Genomic DNA, 22334 nt, shown 5'->3' on the forward strand with positions numbered 1-22334 from the left:
GGCCCTCATTCCTTCTGCAAAGTTGTCCCTGACGTTGGAGTTGAAGGAATGGAAAGGATAGAGGAGCTGGGTGTCGTCAGCGTAAGACACCGGGGTGAATCCATATTTTCTCACAATCTCAGCGAGGGGGGCCACGTACACATTGAACAATGTGGGGCTTAGGCATGAGCCCTGTGGCACCCCCTTCGTGAGCACCCTGGAAGCAGAGCGGTATGGTCCCAGGCTGACGGATTGTGAGCGCCCGGACAGAAAACTCTCCAGCCAAGAGAGGGCTTGACCTCCTATGCCCACACCCTGTAGACGGCTCGTGAGGATCTTATGGGACACCGTATCAAATGCGGCCGACAGGTCTAACAGCACCAGAATCATTGAGCCTCCTCTATCCTGTGACATCTTGATGTTATCGGTCACAGTGAGGAGAGCAGATTCGGTGCTGTAGTTGGGCCTGAACCCAGATTGGGAGTGGTCCAGGCCCCCTGTCGCCTCAATGAACCTGGACAAGTGGATGTTAACATGTTTTTCGGCCAGTTTACTCAGGAGGGGCAGCAAGGAGATGGGACGGAGGTTGGAGAGTTCTGTCCATGGGGAGGTGGTATTTTTACGAATAGGATTCACCACTGCCTCTTTCCATTGTTGGGGAAGTTTGCCTTCTGTATAGGAGAGGTTCAGGACTCTCTGAATAGAGGAACTGAGGTAGGTGGAGAGCATGTTCATCACTCTGGGGGGAAGAAGGTCAAGAGGGGACCCTGTTTTCGTGGTGTTTAATAAGGATTTTATCTCATCCTTAGAAATTTCCGGAATCTTGATGAAAGTTTCAGTATTGGTTTGTGGACAGGGAGCGTGAAGCGTTTCTGTGTTGTTGGGGTGTTTGGCCAATATTTTTTTATAAATGATATCAATTTTTTCCTCGAAAAATAGGGATATTTTGTTGCACAGATCCTGCGAAAAAGTGTCAAGACTTTCGCAGGCTGTGGGGTTGGTGAAACTTCTTAGGATTTTATAAAGTTCTCTGGTAGAGTTGTCTGCTCCGTCAATTTGGGCCTGTAAGCTAGTTTTCCGAGCCTTTTTTATGTTGTTGTAATAGGAGGATTGGATGTCAAACTCTTGAGCAGACCCCAATTCAAAGTATCTACCATTAAATTAAATAAACAAAAAAATACAACAAATATAATATACAAATATATTTTTTCTTACATATGTAATAATTTTTCAATTTATATGGCTGCAATATTCAATAGCCTATGGCAGTCCATAAGGGAGGTAGTCCAATGTTCATACACACCCAGGCAAACACATCTAGACGGTGTGCATTCAAATCCTGTATACAAATGTAATCCTTAGTGGGACTCCTTCATTTCCAATGGTCGACGCATTTCGGCCGAACTATTCAGGCCTCTTCAGGACGAAGAAAGAAGAAAAAAAAAACAAGTAAAACTGCTCTCTTTTAGAGCACTAGATCCAAGAAAAAGGAAAGTACACCATCTGGACTCGAAATGTGACAATCTTGTCTGATTGTATTTGCGTTTTTTTCATCAAAGTGCCCTCCACCAACGAGGACATTTCATCCCAGCACTTTTTATTGTCCCCTACTTCATGCTAATTCCCCTTGCTCTTCTGTTACCCCCATAGCGCCCTGAAGCAGGTTTAGAATACCATAAGTGTTGAGTAAAGGTTAATGTTTGTAGGCCAAGGACACTGCGTTCCAATCCCGTGCTTTTCTATTACAGGTCCTTGTTTTGAGATGGTTTAGTATAGTTAAATGAAAAAAAACTGAAAGGAACTAGGACTACAGCTCCCAGAGTTCACCAACTTCTTAACTGAAAGCCTAGGATTAAAGTAACACGTCCTTGGTGTAGGAGTCCTCTGGGTGCCTTGGGCAATCACCCAGACACAATTGTGCCAGAGTGTGCATGTCCAGAAGGAAAACTGGAGTTTGCAGTAGTCACTGCTGCACTTTACATTCCCGAAGCATAGAGCGGCAATAAGGCAAGCGAAGCGTGGTGCACGCCTCGAATATAGAGTGGTATTTGTTAAACACACGAATACCAAGGCATCTTGGCGCTAGTAGTGAAAGCGGCGCTGTTTCCCCGAAGTATACTGGGTGACCCCTCCTTCGAGCCTAATACCGCAAGCAACTTGAGAATGAAATGCCGCGTGCCGTCACTGATCAACAGAAGGTGCTCATTTTGGCAATCTCTTAGAGATGAAATGCTGAGTCAGGCGCTAGAACCCGTGAGCATATTACAAACAGACGTCTGCATTAAATAGGGAGAAAGGAGTGACAAGCTGTCTCCGGGTGCCTAGTTTTCTAGCGCCAGACCTCGCCTTGAAAGCGAGCGTGGTTTGGTGCTGTAGTTCATTCACGGTTTGAAGTGCTTCGAGGCACCCTTCCCAGACTTTAGGCGACGATGTTGTTAACAATGAAAGGCGCCCGCAGCTGCTATGCTCCCTTTGGGATTACAGTTTACTGTTGCAGGTTTTGGTCCAATCGAAGACTAAAACTCGGAACATAAAAATCCTACCAGCGACAGGGTCGTCTGCTAGCTTAGCATGAACCCACTGAGCTATATTTGTGCCTTCTGACTTTGCAAGAGTCACTTCCTGCCTTGTTTTGATCATAGACGTCAGGGGCTCTATACTATAGCACTCATCCTTGCAGTGCCTTACTCACACTGCTACCACATCCGGCCCGGAGGAGCGGGCATTATCTACGCTACCGGCCGCAGGATCGGGTAGCGGGAGTGTTATAGATGTAAGGAAGCCCGCAGGGCTGCCAGAAAGCTCGGTGGGTTAATGCCCGCTCTGTACTGCTCTACATAACCCACACGATTCATATCGAATTTGCCGATGCAGAAATGTTTCCTCTAAGGTCGACAGCACATGAAACAGCGAGTCTAATGATATTAAGGCACAAGTCCACATGGAGGGACAGCTCAGTGTGAAGAGAGCCTGCTGCAGAGACCACGTGCTCTAGCGCTCAGCCCTTCATCTTTTCGGCGCAGCATCCAATTTAAAACACCGGCTGTGGACCCATCAGAGGTGCGCAAGGGCGGCAGTGTATCTCCTCGTTTTTTCAGTGCTGCGGCAAGACTGGGGGCTTCTGCCCAGGCCCGGACTGGCCGTTGCGGGCACCGGGCAATCCCCCGGTGTGCTGCAAGGGTGGGGACCAGTTTTGGGCCCTGGGGGGCATTTTTTTACAGGGCCGTTTTTGCAGCATAGCTGCAAAGTCGGCCCTGTAACAAAATCGGCCGAAAACCGGCCCCGCCAAAGAGCTCGTCGCATCCCCAGGGGTCCGGCTGAGCACTTTGTCAGGGCTGGTTTTCGTTCTTAGTCCGGCCCTGCTTCTGCCCTTCAGCTGGGACTGGGGGGCGGGGAGAACGGTCACTGCCACTTCAGGCAAAAGAGACGAACTCTTTTTATGAACAGCTGCAGGTCAGAGATTAAAAAAAAAAAAAAAAACACCTACAGTGGTAAAATGGACCACTGCGGACAGGCTTTTATTTGAGGGAGAGAAGGGGTATCCTTTGAAAATTAGGGGAAAAAAAGTTTCTATTAGATTATGCGTCACCACAATAAGGATCATGGGCTTTTGGATATGTTATCCCAATGTGTATAGCACGTTCTGCCAATTGGATGACATCGTAGCGCTTTGATGGAGTCTACTGTAACAGTATTCACTGGACCTGGAAGGTATCTATTTTGGCGCTGCCACACCCTAAACAAATCTTCCTTTCTCTCCCCATCTTCCCCCCAGCACCCCTCCGCTAAAGACAGCTTCCCAGCCGGAGCTGTCCAGCGAGATAGCACAGCCCGCCCTCCCTCCCCAGCCGTGCTCTCGGCGCTAGAATTGTTCATTGCCTCGAAGCGGACAGAACCGCCGGGTCTGCATGGAGCCGGGTTGTTCTGCCCCGCTGCTATTTCTGCCCAGAGAGTAGATTCTGTAAAGGGCAATTGTGGTGCCAACAACCCTGGCCGTCAATACAGCCCCCACCACAGTCCCAGGCTCCCCACTTATCTCCCATGCTAGATGGAGTAATGTAGCAATATTCCAGCCTTGGGCTAGCCCTTCAGAAACTAATGCCTCCTGGGGGTTGTAGTCTGAGTTCAATTCACGAGCATTTCTCAGGCTGGGATTCCAGACCCTACTGTTGTAAAAGCATTACTAGTAGAACTGAAAGCACAGCACCCTCGGACTACAAGTCACAGCGGCGCTTGACAGACATGTAGCAGTCGGGCCAGCTAATCCCGTCCTATCCCCTTTTTCCTTACTTAAAATGCGCGATTGTGATGAAAACACCAAATTCCCTATCAAACAGTCCTCTGTGGAACAGGACTTTATTGCACGCAATCCGAGTCCGGATTATAAATGCTATCACTGATTCACCCCTAAACAAAAGGCGCAGCGCCTTGAAGATAAAACGGAGCTACTCACGGAATGTGGTGTGCTGGATTCTTGGTATGATCTTCGAGTGGTCGGTCGCTGCAGGAGACGGGAGGAGGAGGAGGCAGGCGGCAAAGACCTCTACTCCGAGTATAAACAACATAGCGGTTCACGGAGCTGAGCCGCGCTGCTCGGAGGTTGACAGCGAATGAAAACTGTCAGAGGAGAATTAAGACACTTACGTGTGTAGGGGAGGGGCAAATGCACACACCCCTGCAGCCATTGGTCTATCTGTCGTTCTCAATACTCTTATCTACGCACACTACAGGATACACAGAGTGCGATTCCTAGTTTGTTTGAACGGGCTGCACCCTCGGTGCGGCACTTTCTACGGTTCAAAATTATTTGTTTTCAACTCTTCCTAAAAATAGTATGACATGTAGGATATTTAAAGTGTATTTGAATAGTATATCCTACTGATAGATTGACGAAATCTGAGTGTTCAATTGCGCCTTTTTTAAATAACCTGCAAACAGAAATCACTCTCTTACCATGCATGAACTGAGATGTTGATGATTCTCTCAAATCAAGTAACGGATTTAATTACTATTGACAATATATATTCAAACCATTTCTCGCAGAAGTTGAGGTATCCCTTCATGAACAACACTTAAAAATAATGTCCTGAGATAAGGAGCTAGTAAATGGTATGATTTTGCTAGTGCTTAATTTGAACCAGTGGTTGCAGGTGGGGCGGACAGGCACTGACGTGTGGGAAGAGGCCCTTATTTTAGTTCATCAGACCAGGAGCAAGAGAGTTAAGAAGAGGCAAGGGGGAACGAAGGAGGACGGGAAAGATGAATAGAACGGAACAAAGGTAGAAAGCATGACCCTACAGGAGTGAGATAAAGGGGCAGAGTTGTCTGCTGGCGGATTAAAGAGACACGAGGTGGGATCAAGACTGTGCAGCTGTGGTTTTTGTCATACTGTCATTTAATAGCGCCAACTTTGGGCTTCTGAGCAAAACTTTGAGCTTGGCACCACTTCATTTACAAATGAACACAGGATTTTAAGAACTATTAGAAAAGCCACATTGGAACCCAATAGCCCAGATTATCGTCTTTAATACAGGCTGTATAATTTTCAAATCTCTTCTTAGCATACGCACAGCCTTTATTTCTACCCGATTTTAGCCTTATATTCCAAAACGTCATCTCAGACCAGCCAATCTGAACTTGTTAATTGTTCGTAGATGCAAAAGAAAGAGGCCAGGAGCAACTAGGTCCTCAGCGATCGTTTCGCAAACATGGAACTCCTTCTTTCCTGAAATGACAGCTATGGATAACTAGGAAAGATTTAGGAACCACTAGAAAACCAATTTGTCCAGACAAGCCTATGGTTAATTTTCTATCTCAGCGGCAGTAACTACTTTAGCGCCAAGAGAGCTTTCAGTGAACGGGCGCTTAATAAATAATCTATAACATAACAATAATGTTCCATACTTCCCCACAAGCTGAAGGTAAAAAACACTCAATTATATTGTTCCATTAAAAAATAAATAAATCCAAGAAATAGCTCTGCTGGAAAGTTCGACTCTGAATATTCTGAGAGGAGTTCGCAGTAGTTGGCGTAGTTAGAATAAACGAGTCTGGTTCATGGACAATGGACCCCATCGATTCTAAGGGGGTGGGGATCATGATAGGAACAACTGGTATGTTCAGTTCAGCGGTATCACTTGCATTCTACGATTTATAGTGTTGCATTTTACATCCAAAAGTGTTCAGAAGTACAGAAAAGAATGCAGAGGGAAAAACACATCTATATTATTTACTATTTAAAACTGACCTGGGGCAACTTGAGAGAGCTGTGGGGCAAGCCATATATTAGTTTGAAAATAGCTTATATGCTAGGAATGGCTTCAGGCAAAGATGAGTGCACATGTTGAAAAAAGCAAGCCATCCGGAAAAGGTGAGGGCACTATCAAGTTAAAATGTTTAGGTTGCTGTATTGGCCCGTGTCGTTTGCGAGCCTTGCGGCTTATACCGTACTTTGTATGATGGGGGTTACATACATCTTTGCCCTATTATCAAGGAAAATCTGCTGACATGTCAAACGAGCCTGGAAGGGTTTCTTTGCAACAGATTCAGTTATAAATTCTTTTCACAGCACTCAGCCTTTGAAATGCATTGGGGATCAGGGGGGTAGCTACCTTTGGCACAGCAGGTGCAGTGCACCAGGGCCCAGAGCGCAGAGAGGCCATGCACACCTGATACTTGTGATAGTTTACTACTCTAACAGCAGCCAAAGAGGCCTTCATTTTCGCTTGCACCAGACCTCATGGAATCCTTGCTACAATACTGTTGGGGATTTAGGAAACATATGGTGTGCACATTCATGGTAAATATAAGTTATTAATGGGTTCCTGTTTCCAAGGAAATGTCATTGTAAAAAAACGAATTAACTCATTAAATGTTGCAAAAACACTTTATTCACTACAAGAAAGAACACAGCAAAAATGTGGACAACTATGAAGTGCATTTGCACTCACACACACATTAGTGCAGAAGGACAGATTGCACCAAACCCAAGTGGAAATTGTGCAAATAGGACATTTATTTACAAAAGAATCATTCATTTAATAACCTGTGAATCAGAGGTTTAAGTTGCCAGAGTTTCCCCTAGCAACAGTTAGTGGGAAAAGCTAATATATAGAAAGCAAGACACAAATTCATACTTTAAAATACACAAGTGCAGAGTTTGATTACATGTCTGTTTTGTTGCAATAAGAGCTCGCAGGTCCCTATCAGAAATCAAGGGAACAGAAAGGATGGCCTTCAAACAGCAAATATGTAAACAGCTTTGGCTAAGCAAGCTCTTCTCAGTTTTCATACCTCAGAAGCCAAGATGCAGAAGCATCTTCAAGTGCACAACATTACCAAGAGCAAAAAAACATGGCAGAAGTGGTTTACAGTAATACCTAAAACGAGTAAATGCAGTTCTGCACCTTCACACTATGATCCAATGTAGAGAGTGGTACTATAACATCTTATAAGAAGCTTGCACTGACGGAGATCTCACCTGTGGCACTCGCTGGGTAAACATCACTTACAACGCTACTTTTACAACGACATACCATTACAACGGAACTTTTACAACGCAAAAACTTTTACAACGCATGTATTTACAACGCATGTTTTTACAACGCAGGTACCTTTACAACGCATACCATTACAACGTAAGTATTGGTAAGTATATAATTATATTTTAAATGTTATATGTTTGGGGTAAAGGGGTATTTTTAGGGTTCAGGGTCAGTTTTGGGTTTTTGGGTAAAGGGGTATTTTTGGGGTTCAGGGTCAGTTTTTAGTTTTTGGGTAAAGGGGTATTTTTGGGGTTCAGGGTCAGTTTTTAGTTTTTGGGTAAAGGGGTATTTTTAGGGTTCAGGGTCAGTTTTTAGTTTTTGGGTAAAGGGGTATTTTTGGGGTTCAGGGTCAGTTTTTAGTTTTTGGGTAAAGGGGTATTTTTGGGGTTCAGGGTCAGTTTTTAGTTTTTGGGGTACAGGGGTACAGGGTAAAAATAAATTAAAATTAAATTTAAATTAAATTAATTAAATTAAATTAAATTAAATTACATTAAATGATATTTTTTTCAATTAATTTACGATTATAAAATTAATATATATTTACCAATACTTACGTTGTAATGGTATGCGTTGTAAAGGTACCTGCGTTGTAAAAACATGCGTTGTAAATACATGCGTTGTAAAAGTTTTTGCGTTGTAAAAAATGCGATGTAAAAGCATGCGTTGTAAAAACATGCGTTGTATCATCATATATCCCACTCACTGCCATACAGAAGCCAAGGTGAACGATTCTTACCAGTACAAATATCAAGCATGCTCTCTAGCAGCGCATGCCCCCACGGAGGTTGCCCCCAGCATTTGAAAAGCAGGGTACGCTTCGGTGACTGAACCAGGCCATGGAACAATAGCATTTCACCCTCTCGGAGACACTCCTACTAAACACACTACAAGACTGTAGGCATGCTACCCCCTACTGACCTACACTACCAACTGCTGGGCTCCCCAGATCACAGAGAGGCCTTCATGGGGACGAGGCAAAATGCAGTTCAACAGCTACAACAAGAGATGCGCCCTGACACTTTACCCACCGATCCATGACTCACGCTGTCAATGAAGTTTGGTGAAAGGGGGCGCCGCACAGACCACTGACATTCTAATATGTGTGAAATAGGCCGCTTTATTAAAACAGGTGTTCATCATAAAACATTCCAAGGTATACCACCGTATAAACTTAAACCTCACTATAAAATGTTGTTGTCTACTATTCCTACTCCCATCCCTAAAGACCTGCACCCCTCATAACGTACCCAGCAAATACCCATTAGTTGCGTAACAACAGCCCCATGCGGTGCAAGGGGCCACAGAGCTCCAGAGGGCCCCCTCCAGCATTGTATACCGTGGTCTGACAAGTCACACCGGGCATTTACTCGGGAGGCTGCGAGGGTGGACCCTGGTTTTGTTACTGGGGGCCGATTTTGCAGCATTGTTGCAAAATAAACCATGGGGCCAGCAACAAAATCAGCAGCCCAGTCACTTTCCAGCTATCAGGGCACTGCAGGTGTGAGTCGGAGACTCACAAACCGAAGCCCGTCTTTTATTTCCATGACATCAGTCGTGGATATAAAAGACAGACAATGGCCTCTCTGCTCACATGGTGACGGTTAGTGTAATTGTAATGTAATTGAGCTTATATAGCGCACAGCTACCCGCAGTGGGTGTCCCGGCGCTTGCTTAGGGAACCCGTCCTGATATTCCCCTGTGTGATAGCCCCAGCAGGTATCCACAAGGTGAAAGTCAGGCATCCCGCCGCGAGGGGCCGTTGTGGAGATTAAGCAAGCTATTGCCCAGAGTCGCAGAGTGTGAACCCGTGAGTCGAGAAGGCACCGGAGCGAGAATTATCGAGTCCGTGGAATTTTTAGCCCAAGACCTGCCGAGGCAGGGAATTGAACCCTGGTCCAGGACCGATCTCAGCTTCCGGGTCTGCCGCCTCTAACCCCTGAGCCACACTTCCCCTGAGCCACACTTCTTAGTGATGCAGCCAGTCGTAGAGAATGGAATGCCATTGCCTGCCCAGAGGTAGAAATGCTGCAACTTGGTCATGGGAAGGTGGAACATTTCCTTTGTGTATTTTTGTTACACCTGCTGCTCAGCCAGTGTGACTGTGGTGTGGAATGTTGGTATGTGATGATGCTGTGGAATATTGGATGAATGAGGGAGTCACTTGGAGGATGGACTGAGCAGCAGGAAGGCTGCTCCTGATGGGGCTCTTGTTATCATCTTACTTAATAAACTAAATTACATAACCTACCTTGCATTCCCTGCAACAACGCGCTGCTTGCTGACGCAGCTTACCTTCAGTTCCTTTCTTTTCCCGAACATCAGGACCTCGCCGGACTCGCTACGCGGGTCCAGCATCGCCCCTTGATACTGGCGACAGGAGCCCCAGACCACCGGGGGCAGTATCTTCATGACCGGCAGGGCTGCGAGCAATAGCAGGGACTCCGAGGACCAGGAGTCCCTGCGCGCCCCTTGGATCAGCTGGGCTGCTCTCCCTGCCGGCCCCGCCCGCCCGCTCCTGGAATTAAAAGTCTGGCGCACCTGGGAGCGAGTCCATTCCCTGCAACAACGCGCTGCTTGCTGATGCAGCTTACCTTCAGTTCCTTTCTTTTCCCGAACATCAGGACCTCGCCCCTTGATACTGGCGACAGGAGCCCCAGACCACCGGGGGCAGTATCCTCACGACCGGCAGGGCTGCGAGCAATAGCAGGGACTCCGAGGACCAGGAGTCCCTGCGCGCCTCTTGGATCAGCTGGGCTGCTCTCCCTGCCGGCCCCGCCCACCCGCTAGTCGTTCTTCTAGATATTTAAAGGTGGCACTGATCCCGCTGCGCGGGAGCGTGCGGGAGAGCGCCGGGAGAAGCCCGGGACAAGGGCGGGAACGTCTGTGGCCGTCCGGGGCCGAAGGAGGCCGGGTCGGGCCCACTCCCTTTCATCGTGAATGCTGTGTTACGGTACTGACAATACCGCGTCATTTCTGACTTTGCCATAGATATCCAACGCCTATCTGTATCATTCTAGCCACAGTAGTGTTTGTCATCGTTTGTATATTTTAAAAGGTTCCTGTTATCCTTGCTTCTTGTCCTGTCTGTAGGACGAGATGTCATCTCTCGAAGTAAATTCTGTGTCAGGAACGGTCGGGTCTCCCTTTTTAGGCCCTTTGGATAAATTCTTTGCTAAAATTAAGAATGAAGTCGATAGGGAGCTCACACTCGCCGAGAAGCGAGCTGGGCGACGTCTCTCCATTGAGCTGCTAAAACAAAGACCTCTCCCGCCCCCGGATGTAGCCACAGGAACCCTAATAGACTTAACTAAATCCAAAGAACATGTTAGTGATTCTCTTACTATAGAGGATATTCCCCTCATCTTTCAGACTAAGCACCCTGATCAAAAGGATACCATAATTATTCCTGACCCTACCCCCTCCGAGATAACTGATAATCAGATAATTGATTTAAGCACTCCTCTTAATGATTTAGCCCCTCTTCATGACATAAATGTACCTTCCCCTATATTTACACCAGTGGGGTCCGACCAGCATCCCCTTAGCACACCCGACGGAAAGCCTAAAAGATCAACCACTAAGGAAACCAATAAGTGTCCCAACAGTTCCTCTGGCTCTCCGCCGAGGAAGAGAAGAAGGAAGGGTGCATTTAAAAGGGGAATTAGACCTCCCACCAATCCGATGTAAATCCCGCACACGACTCCCCAAAAAGAAGGGAAAGCGCACTCATCAGGGCACTTGATCCCTAAATCGATATCTGTTCCTAGTTATGAAGGGTTATTAAACGATATTGATTGTCTTATAAAGGCTCTGATTCTTCCCCTCACCGAAAGGGTTATAAGGTTAGGGGAAAAAGTTGACCAAATCCTTCAAGGGCACAAGGGTATACCTTGTCATAAACCTGATGAATGCAGAAACACAATCCAGTCTATTAAACAACCACACATCGAACAACCTAAGCTACCAACTGGTAATCCAAAAACAACTACCAAACCCACAGAAGGGACTCCCAAACCAGTGCTACACAGTAAATCCCTCAATAAATCCTCTTCAGCCAATAACACTATTAGCAATGACACGCCCCATCTTAATACTGGAATCCAAAAAAGATGCTCTAACATCACAAATCCGCCAGGTAATTCAACCCTTGCTCCCAAAATAAGAACAAGATCAAGAAATGTTGTTGACTTACCCCCAGAATGCCTAAACTATGTCATCGTACTCACAGGTGTTCCGCTTACGCCAGAGGGTAACCTAGAACATCATTCTAACCTCAAAAATAAGGTTATCTACTGGCTGCGGAAAAATAGACCACTTCCAACACACCTAAACGGTGACATCGCTTCGGTTAGGCGATGCAAGTGGGTGGGCTCCAGACCTAAGGACATCGAAGGTGATGTGATTATAGTCAACTTTAAAGACCACAGACTGGTCACATACATCAGCGATTGGTTCCCTGGGAAGGGCGAGGGGGGGATTGCCACGCACAACCTAAGCTACTTTTACCCGGAAGCTCTGTTGAAGCCCCCACCCCCAAAAAAATTACCAACGAGGAAGAGAACCCATCACTTTATGAATAAATGGAAACCTGAAGGCCGTTATGGACCTACTATAGCCTTGCATCCAGCTCAAAGACATCATAATGGAAATAACTCTCCCTTCTTTCAACCAATGCCCATCCCTCTTCAACCTAAGAGCCATAGACCACATGTTCCCTACAGACCAGATCCATCGAATCCGAGGGTTCATGATTTTTACAATACCACCAACGATTTTTGTTTCCCATCCTGGCCGCCAAACCAACCCCTGCTAAATTGCAAAAATCCTATCTCCTATAATTATCAGGACAATTTTCAATCTTACAATCCTAAGGACTCTTGGAATATACCGTTGACTAATTTATTCCATCCTCTCTCCGGACTGGATGAGAATGAATGACTCAATGTGACTAATACAAGGGAGAAGTTGCTTGATAGGTTCTGGACGTGTGAATGGTTCACCGTCCAAAATGTTTCATCTAGCACGTTAAAGGAGCAACAGGATAACATGATAGTGGGGGAATTTGTACCAAGACATGCTCTGGACTTTACTTCCGCCTCATATCACTCTCAACCAACCTCCTATGACTGCATTTCTACCACCCCCACGACCATAATGGCCACCTCAAATATATCTCCTCCGCTTCCGCGGAGTTCCGTGGTGAATACTGGTAGTCCACAGACGGTCATTAGTAGGGTACCCCACTCCAATTCTTTGCTATCATGGAATGTGGCGGGCCTAGGAAGTAAAGTTGCCAATAAAGCCTGGTTAGAGGTCATACACAAACATGGTATCCTGTGTTTCCAAGAAACATGGCTTCTTGAAGAAGTACATTTGTTAGGTTATCAGACCTTTCACTCCCCGGCTATGCCGTCAGCACAGGGACACAACAAGGGTGGTCTCTGTGTTTACGTTTCAACAACTGTGGATGTTAAGGTTCATAAATTTTTCTCTAGCCAATATTTCCAATTATTATCTTTTAAATGGTGCCACTATGGGAAAATTTTATTAGTGAATTTTTATAACAACATGCCTAACAGTGAAATGGAGCCCACTATGTCTAATATGTTGTGTCACATGGCCCGATTTGATGATTCCGAGGGGGCAAAAAAGATCATTTGGGTGGGGGACTTTAATTGCACCATTTGCTCGCCTATTGAAACAGACCTGTGTGGTTTGTCAGATTATGGGGTGGAGGGCCCAATACATTTTTCTCATACAAAGATGGGGTCCCTCTTAAATGGTATTGTCTTCAACTTTGATTTCTCGTTTGTCAATCAGATTTGTTCACCTCCTGTCCCTTTTGAGCCAACCTTCTTTGGTAGAGGATGTAACTCGATAATCAATTTCGCCTTAATAACCCATGCTAACCCAGGGTTTATAACTGCCTGGGAAATCGGAAAAGACATATCGAGTGACCACTATCCTTTGATAATTGGTGTAAATGTAAAAGGGCTTTTGACAAAAAGGGAAATCCCCGCACTTACCCATATAAGATCAACTTATCCAAAACCAACGGTTATGTTGTCAAATGGGAAAAAATTGTGCCCAGTGTGTTTCTACAGAAGTTGATTACCCATTGCGCTGTTGATGTCAATGTATGTTTGGAGGAACATGGGGCTCCTAGTAATGTTATGTCTGCTTTTGCTAAGATTCAACACCACATTAAAAATATGCTGCTCCGTGTGCCTAAAGGTAACTCAATAAGCTCTGAAGGGTGGTTCAATGGGAAATGCACTAAAGCGTTGAAAGATCTAAAAGGAGCCTTGTCCCTGAAACCAAGAAACCCCCCTTTAATACGCGAGGCCAGGAAACTATATAAATTAGCTATTAAAGAAAGAAGACTGGCACTAAAAAAGAGAGCGTGGGAATCACTGATGGAGGCCTCTAGACAGAAAAATAGTTCTCATTTCTGGAGGGTGGTTAAAACTCTATACCAACTGAGGGAAAGTGGCAATACAATGGACCTAGCCATATCTGGTGAAAGATGGCTAATCCATTTTAGTCAACTGTATAATCATACGAGGGCAGGTGACACTACATCACCCTTAGGGGCGAGTCCAATCGCAGATAAAAGTGTAGCCAACAGTGGCTGTGAACACCACTCATCCCATCCATTTCCAATAGACTTAACCTTTACCATAGAAGAAGTCCGCGATGCCATCAGGGAAAGAGCTTCAGGTAAAGCAGCAGGACCTGACTGCACTCCGGTAGACGTTTACAAAGCAGAACCGGATTTTTGGGCCCCCCTGCTTACAAATGTTTTAAACAAGGGAAACCACAGCGGGTTCATTGAAACCTGGTCAGATGCCATCGTGGTCTCTATATTTAAAAAGGGTAGTAGGGACGACCCTACCTGCTACAGGCCAATATCCTTATTGGATGGTCTAATGAAAGTGGCAGGTAGAATTATTTTAAAAAGATTACAATCATGGGAGGAAGATCACAACGTTGTGTCCCATTTGCAGTACGGGTTCAGAAAAGGTATAGGGACAACTGAACAGTGTTTAAATCTGTCCCTCCTTATTTCTAAGTACACCCAGGCCAAGAGCGGAGCACTTTTTATAACTTTTATCGATTTAAGCTCCGCGTTTGATTGCGTGGACCATTCATTACTATGGACCATGCTGGGTGAATTGGGTATTGACAACCGTATTATTACTTTTATTAAAGAGCTTTACAATAACTCAGGGGCAAAAGCGAGGTTCGGTAAACAGGGGGAATGCACTGAGAAATTTCCGATCTCAAGAGGGGTGAGACAAGGCTGCATTCTGGCCCCACACCTTTTTACCTATTATATAAATTCCATTGGACAATACCTCTCTCTCCTACCTAATGATTACCCCACTGTGAAAGACTTACCCGTACCAATTTTATTGTATGCCGACGATGCGGCCATAATGTCCCAGACCCAAGTCGGCTTACAGAGGGCGGTAACCAACTTTGCATGTTATATGAAGGACAGAGGTCTTAGAGTTAATATCTCAAAAACATTTACCATGTCATGCACCAGGAAGCATAACAGAGCCCCTTGCAATATATTCCTGGATAAACAAAAAATAGCTCTCACTGATAAGTTCTGTTATCTAGGAGTTCTGTTTGACAGACGGTGCCGCTGGAAGCCTGCGATTGCAGCCAGAAAGCTGGCGTTTACCCGTACCATAGGCGCCTTGCGCGCTTTTTCTGATAGACTTGGTGGTAAGCCAATCAAAGAGCTGATCCAGATCTATAGGGCTAAATGCGTTTCAACAGCCACCTATGGTGCAGGCTTATGGGGCATTGAGAAGGACCACTCCCTGCAGGGTTGCGAAAATCAATTTATTTGTTACCTATTGGGAGTGCCTAAAAGCACCTCTACGTTCATGGCGCATATCGAGGCAGGAGTTAAATACCTTAGAGACACCATTAAGATGTCCCCAATCCTGCTGTGGCATAAGGTGTGGGTCACACACGAAGCTAGTTTCAACAGGGATCTTATTGAAGACTGTGTGGCCTTAGATGGGGTTGCCAATTTTAGATGGTTATCATATGTAAGATCAACATTTACCGATCTGGGCCACCCAGAGTATTTTGAAAATCCTAGAACCATGGAGGGTATCCCAAGATCAGTTCTTAAAAAAATGATAACCATCCACCTAGAAACTGCGAGATGGAACCGTGAAAAATTAAGACACATTGTCTTAAGTTTTCAGGAAATTACCCCCAGCGAAGGCTTGCAAACCTACCTGGCTGTGGTCCCCAGCCCGTACCACCGAATGCTTCTGTCCCGCCTGCGCCTGGGGACTTTTTACCGCATGGTTACCCTACCTAATATGAACAACTGGTCACCCAGTAAGTTGGTCTGTCCATGCGATAACATCGCAGCGCAATCTAACATACACATAATGTTTTTCTGTAAACTATATACAAACCCTAGACAGCAATTTTTGAAACCTTTATTAAAACGATGGGGGTTAAGAAATTGCAAACCAGCCTTTCAAAAACTGTTACAGCTAGAAGACGACCATGTTATTTTTGCCGTTTCATGTTTTTTAAAATTGGTAATAAGGTACAGAAAATCTATGTGGCAAAACATTTCTCCTCCCGGTACTTTGATGCCTGTCGTTGTTCGATGATATTGAATCTTAATTTTACAATAATGGTGTTTTATTCCGTGCCCAAATGAATGTTTTTTTTTAATGTTTAAGTAAGCGACTATTTGTACCAATTATGTATATGAATTTTCAATCGATGTATTTGTTGTGCTTTTATGATTTTATCTGAAAAAATCGAATAAAGCTTACTTACTACTACTAAAACCTACCTTGGAACCAGACATCTTCTTTTATTACAACATACTTTGGCGATGATTTGGTGTGGAAAAACCTACGTGTGGAAGCTGAACGAGAGAGAGACTGAGAACCCAGAGAGAAACAAAGAAACAAGGAAGAGCATCAAGAGAACTGCTCAGAAATTAAGGAGAAGTTTACAAAATCTTGGAGCCTGTAGTCACCTACTGTGCCCTGGAGATCATCCCACCAGTGTTAAAAAATAGCAGACAGCCTCCTCTATAGGGCATCAGCTCAGGCCACGTTTAGAACTCTGCCAGCGTTTGGGACAATATGTATTTGCTGTGATAATAATAATAGGCTGGCGGATTTATAGTGGCAGAAGTTGCAATTTCAGCAAAGCTTGCAACCTTCAACATAAATAATTAATTGTGGCTTATGAAGCTTACATGGAACTTTGGGGCGCAGTTAGTTGCGTCAGGATTACACCACTCATATTGGTCTATTGGATGGTTGGAAAGGGTGCAATGACTTTTGCGGATTTCCCCCGTGGGTGTCACGTGAGCGAAGGTTACCAGCGGTGGCTAACGGCTTGGGGCCTCATTTATGAGAAATGATGCATCGCTGTGTGAAAGCAGCGATGCGTCACTTCTCAGTGCGCACTCCTTGCGATATGATTGATGCGTCATATTTATAATATGGCGCATCATGTCGCAAGGAGTTACAGATACGTCAGTATTTCTGACGTATCTGTAGGCACAAAAGTGGCGCAACTCCAGCAATGCGTCCTTTCACATGGGGCAAGCCCCATGTGAAAGGGCCTGCGTCAGTCTTACGCCTGCTGCGAGGCAGGCGCAAGATTTTGACGCAACGGCGTCCTAGAAGTGACGCAGTGAAATCTCATAGATTATACTGCGTCACTTCTACTAGGCTTTTTGCGGGGGAACTCCCCCCCTGCATACATTATATCTGACGCAGGTATAATGTAGCGCAGGGGTTTACAAAGTGACGCATCTGCTTAGATGCGTCACTTTGTAAATAGTGCGGTATCAGCAGTTTTATCATTATGCAGCTTTTGAATAGGCCGCGAGGCGAAGCGCATGCACCCTTACCTCTACAAAGGGTGGCTGTGGTGCTTCATTCCATGTTTTCCAACAGTTTGCCCGCCCTTACCTTCCATGCGGGTCACGTGGAGCTGCTTCATCCTCGGTTCTTGGAATGCGCGCAGCAGGAAGTCCAGTGCAGCATCTGCATGCCCGGGGCCACCCGGAGCTATTCACATTGGCATGAAAGTACCTTCACAACCGACTGTTGTTCTTCGGTTTGTCTTAACGGATTCACCATTTTGCTCTGCATTGCAGAGTATTAATAAGGAAAGGACTATATGGGTCATAGAAAAATATGTCAACAATGTATCAATTTCAAGAACGTAGTTGTGGTGAAGTCAAGGACCTCAGCAACATGTCCTTTGTGGTGAGAGAACCTGCGTTGGTGTTGAGTTTATTTTTTGGGGGATAAGAGTTTTTACATAACGTTGGGCAAGGATCATGGGAGCTCGTGGGAGTTTTTAAGCCTGTTTACAAACCTGGAGACATGGGCTGGCAAAGGCTACAATAAAGATTTTCTACTTGGGCAGATTATGGACAGTGTGTTTCTAAGTGATCTCCCTATGCTGTGGTACAAACAATGTCCGTGTTCTAGAAATTGTAATGTAAGTGTGCAAAACACACCCTTCGCTGGTATGCCGGTGCTTACTTTGGTGTGAGAGTGCAAGTGTTTAGTTACTTGTTAGTATGCAGCCATTGTGTTTGGGTTGTTTATTTAAAATGGGTATCTCTACCATTATAAATTCTGTTATGATGTTGTGTAGTGAGATGACTGTTGGGGAGCCTGTCTGGCAGGATGTTGGGGTGTTTTAGGGTGGTGTGAGATGAGTTGCAATAGTGGAATGATGCAGTAATATCACCCACTATTGGATTTGTGGGATGATGCAGCAATATCACCCAATTTTTGGAGTTGTGGGATGATTTACTGATATCAACCACTGTTGGTGTTGTGGGATGATGCAGTAATATCACCCACTTTTGGAGTTGTGGGATGATGGAGTTATTTTTGTGGTGACTTTAAGTTGTGAAGTCTGTGGTAAAAAAGAAACGATGTTTGAAGCAAGTAGAGGCTTGAAGGAAGCAAGTTTAATCGCAGCACATGATAAACAGCACAACACCATCTGGCCAAACACCAACTGACCAAGCCAGGTGTTCTTAACCAGAACCATTGCATTAGGAACATACTTAAAGTTCTAAGAACTAGACAGTGAAAACAGACGAACACAAAAAGCTATTTACAACATATCTCCCTCCCTTGAACCTATAAACAAAAATTGCAAACAAAAGCAGTTATTGAACATAATCACTGAGATAAGCAGGCGGACGTCGAAATCTAACATTTCTAGAGGGAATCGCATTTGCAGAAACAGATTCATTAGAAAGCATAGGAGTAAAGGAAGAGACAGAATCACCTGAGCACGAAGGTATAGAAGCAAACACGTCAGAAGAAGAAAGAGAAGAAGAAGAAGAAGAATCACCACTACCTACCTCCCCCCCTACACAGGTTTGAGAACAAGAATTACAATCATACTTGGCAGATAACATGTAACCGTTACCAGAAGAAACAAAAGAAGGTAGAGAAATCTTCAGAGCAGTCTTCACATCCACCTCACCCAACCTCTTGTATAAAGCCACCCTTCTGAAGTTCCACCACTCACCATTATCAAGAAGAACAGAGTGAGGACAAACACGCTTAACAGAAAAAGGACCTCTGAACTTCGAGAGACCCTTAGAAAATCTCCCCGGCTTGACTTTGACCAAATCCCCCACACAAATTGATGAAGAAGAGCCAATCCTAGGCTTCACCGGGAAAACTTTGTCTTGATTCCTTAACCAAGAAGGTGTTAATTTAGTTACAGGTGGGCGACCCCGCATCAATTCAAAAGGAGACTTACACTCACTTTTATGGGGAGTTGAACGATAGGCCCAAACAAGTTCCTGAACTTTATCGTTGGAAAAGCAACCAAACTCAACAGACATCTGAATAATTCCCTTAATCAATCTATTGACCCTCTCACACATTCCATTACTTTGTGGATTATATAAACTGGTTCTGTGATGACGAATCCCACACTCTTTTAGAAAAGAAACCATTTTCACAGAGGTTAGTTGTGTGCCATTGTCCGTTATTAATACAGAGGGAAAACCCACATCCAAAAACACACTTTTCAAAAAACAAATAGTAGAGTCTGTGTTGATTTCTTTAACAAACCGAACCGTGAGCCACTTAGAAAAACAATCAACAATCACGATGGCAAAGCGCTGACTGAAAGGCAACTCATTCATAGGTCCAATAAAATCTAGACAAACTGTGTGCCAAGGGAAATTTTCAAAAGAAATATCGCTATCATTCTGCGAACCGATCACTTTCAAGCATTTCTCACCTTCTTTACAAAAACAACACTGCACCACACACTACACAGCATCGGCATCAACAGAAGGCCACCAAAAATTCTCTTTAACTCTTCGTTGGGTGAGGGTTTGGCCTAGATGACCCTCATGGGCCAAACCAAGAATTTTCCTTCTAAGTGAAGAAGGGGGAATAAACTTGTCACCTCGCATCAACACATTGTTGTCAGAAATGGACAACTCATAAAGAACTATAATATAAGGCCTGACAGAGGGCACCACGGTACTCTCCCTTCTTGACCCCTTAACAATGAGATCTACAACCTGATTCAACACAACATTATTTTCCATACCATTGGACCACTCATCAAGCGAAAATGACTCTGCACATAGAAACAAAACATCTTGTGTGAAAGCAATTGCACAATCATCCACAGACTTCTCACTAACACTGGACCGCATGGGCAAACGAGATAAACAGTCAGCCTGAATGTTTTTCCACCCTTGAACAAATTGTACTTCAAACTGAAAATCTTGTAGGCGAGAAGCCAACCTTGCTAACCTGGGTGAACCCTTGCCAGTACCACCAGGAGCCAAAATATTTACAAGAGGTTTGTGATCAGAACGCAACACAAATCTAGTGCCCCATAAATATGTCCTGAAGTAATAGGTGCCCCATACAGCTGCAAGAGCTTCACGTTCAATAACAGAGTAATTGGATTCAGACACAGTTAAAGGCCTGGAAGCAAAAGCGATGGTCTTCTCCTCATTCCCATGTCGTTGGAAAAGTACTGCACCTAAACCGACTGCACTAGCGTCCACCATTAGGATTGACGAACGTTTAGTATCAAACGGAGTGAGAACATTGGCAGAAGAGAGCTCAGTTTTGATTGATTTAAAGCAAACTTCTTGTTCATTGGACCTAGAAAATTTTACTCCCTTCTTCAATAAACTTCTCAAGGGAGCAGTTTTACTAGAAAAGTCCCTCACAAACTTGGAGTAAAACTCAATTAAGCCCATGAAGGATCGCAATTGGTCCTTATCCACAGGAGATGGAGCAAGGTCTATTGCCTCCAATAAATTCTTTTTGGGTTTAACACCATCAGCTGAGAGAGAAAAGCCCAAATACTCAATCTCAGAACGTAAAAATGCACATTATTCTTTCCGCAAAGTAAGACCAGCTTCATCTATTCTGTGCAAAACCTTTTGAAGAACAATATTATGTTCCTCAACTGAATCTCCAAAAATCAAAATATCATCTTGGAAATAGATGACTTTCTCCAACCCTTTAAATACTTCAGAGACCATTCTCTGAAAAACACTCGCAGCTGAAATCAGCCCAAAAGGTAATCTCGTGAACTGAAACGTTCTCTCACCAGTAATGAAGGCAGTCAGATGTTTAGACCCTTCCTCAAGCTTTATCTGGTGGTAAGCGTGTTTCAGATCAAGTTTACTGAAGTATTTAGCCCCTTTCAAGGTAGAGACTAGTTCCCCAATATTTGGCAAAGAAAAAACATCCGCAACAACACATTTATTTAGTGACCTAAGGTCCACACAAAATCTAATTTTGTTATCAGGTTTCTGGGAAATAACCACAGGAGAAATCCATGGGGATGCTTCAACTGGTTCAATAATACCGCCCTGCAGCATTTCCTCCAGAACCGCCTTCACCTCCTTCCGAACAGTAAATGGAACCCTTCTATCCTTATGCTGAATGGGTATACTACCTTCTTTTAACATTATTCTGTGAGAATAGCCTTGCAATTCACCCAACTGTTCTCTAAAAACATTGTTGTAACTTAAAAGTATATCATTCACACAAATAAATAAATAATTAAATGAGTAATAAATTACATATGCAAGATACAGTAAAAGAAATGGAAGAAAGGAAGAAATCCACGAGATGAATTTCAAAACTAAATATACAACGCTCTTGAAGTAATTATCTTACTTATTTTGTTTAACTTGAAATTATATTTTCTTATTCAGTGAAGTCGGATTGAAGATCGGTGGCTCCGTAGTAATGATTGTAAAAGCAGCGCGACTAGCGTTGCTAAGAGACCGGCGACGTCCAATGACGTGATCTTCACGCTTCGTTTCAACAGGCTGTTGCGAGGAGACTTATGAGGAAGTAAACAATAGCGCGCGCGCGGCATGCAACGTCCAATGACGTGATCCTCACGCTCCGTCTTTGAGCAAACGCGCTGGAAGAAGCCTGCGCGAGGTGCACGAAGACAATGAAGATGCAGGTCACGAGTCTTTGAAAGAGTTACCAGGCAACCAAGGTAACCGGCAAGAATGTCTAAAGTATGAACATACTTTTCAAAATGTTGACAAAGACGCTCACCTTGCTGTTTCCGACTTCAGAAAAGAGGAGTAAAGATGATTCATCCGGTGCACACGGAGTTCCTTTATAGTGATGAGCGTATTTATCCTGTAGATCATTAAATAAAGATCCCACTGCAGTGTTTATCTTCTGGCCAGATACAAATCCTTGTCGCCAAAATGTGGTAAAAAAAAACGATGTTTGAAGCAAGTAGAGGCTTGAA

At 44.5% G+C, this 22334-nt stretch overlaps 1 protein-coding gene across 1 annotated transcript in view; it reads right to left on the reverse strand.

Annotated features, from left to right (window-relative positions):
* SEMA7A (semaphorin 7A (JohnMiltonHagen blood group)) overlaps window positions 1-4598 on the reverse strand; it is a 199206-nt gene extending 194608 nt beyond the window's left edge. Inside the window, exon 1 of the mRNA XM_086959280.1 lies at window positions 4433-4598. Coding sequence (XP_086815406.1) covers window positions 4433-4544 — 112 coding nt within the window. The 5' untranslated portion in view covers window positions 4545-4598. The remainder of the gene's footprint in view (window positions 1-4432) is intronic.
* Window positions 4599-22334: the final 17736 nt, after the last annotated feature.

Source organism: Lissotriton vulgaris, chromosome 2_2 (genome assembly GCF_964263255.1).
Source record: "Lissotriton vulgaris chromosome 2_2, aLisVul1.2, whole genome shotgun sequence".
In the NCBI taxonomy this organism is placed as follows: domain Eukaryota; kingdom Metazoa; phylum Chordata; class Amphibia; order Caudata; family Salamandridae; genus Lissotriton; species Lissotriton vulgaris.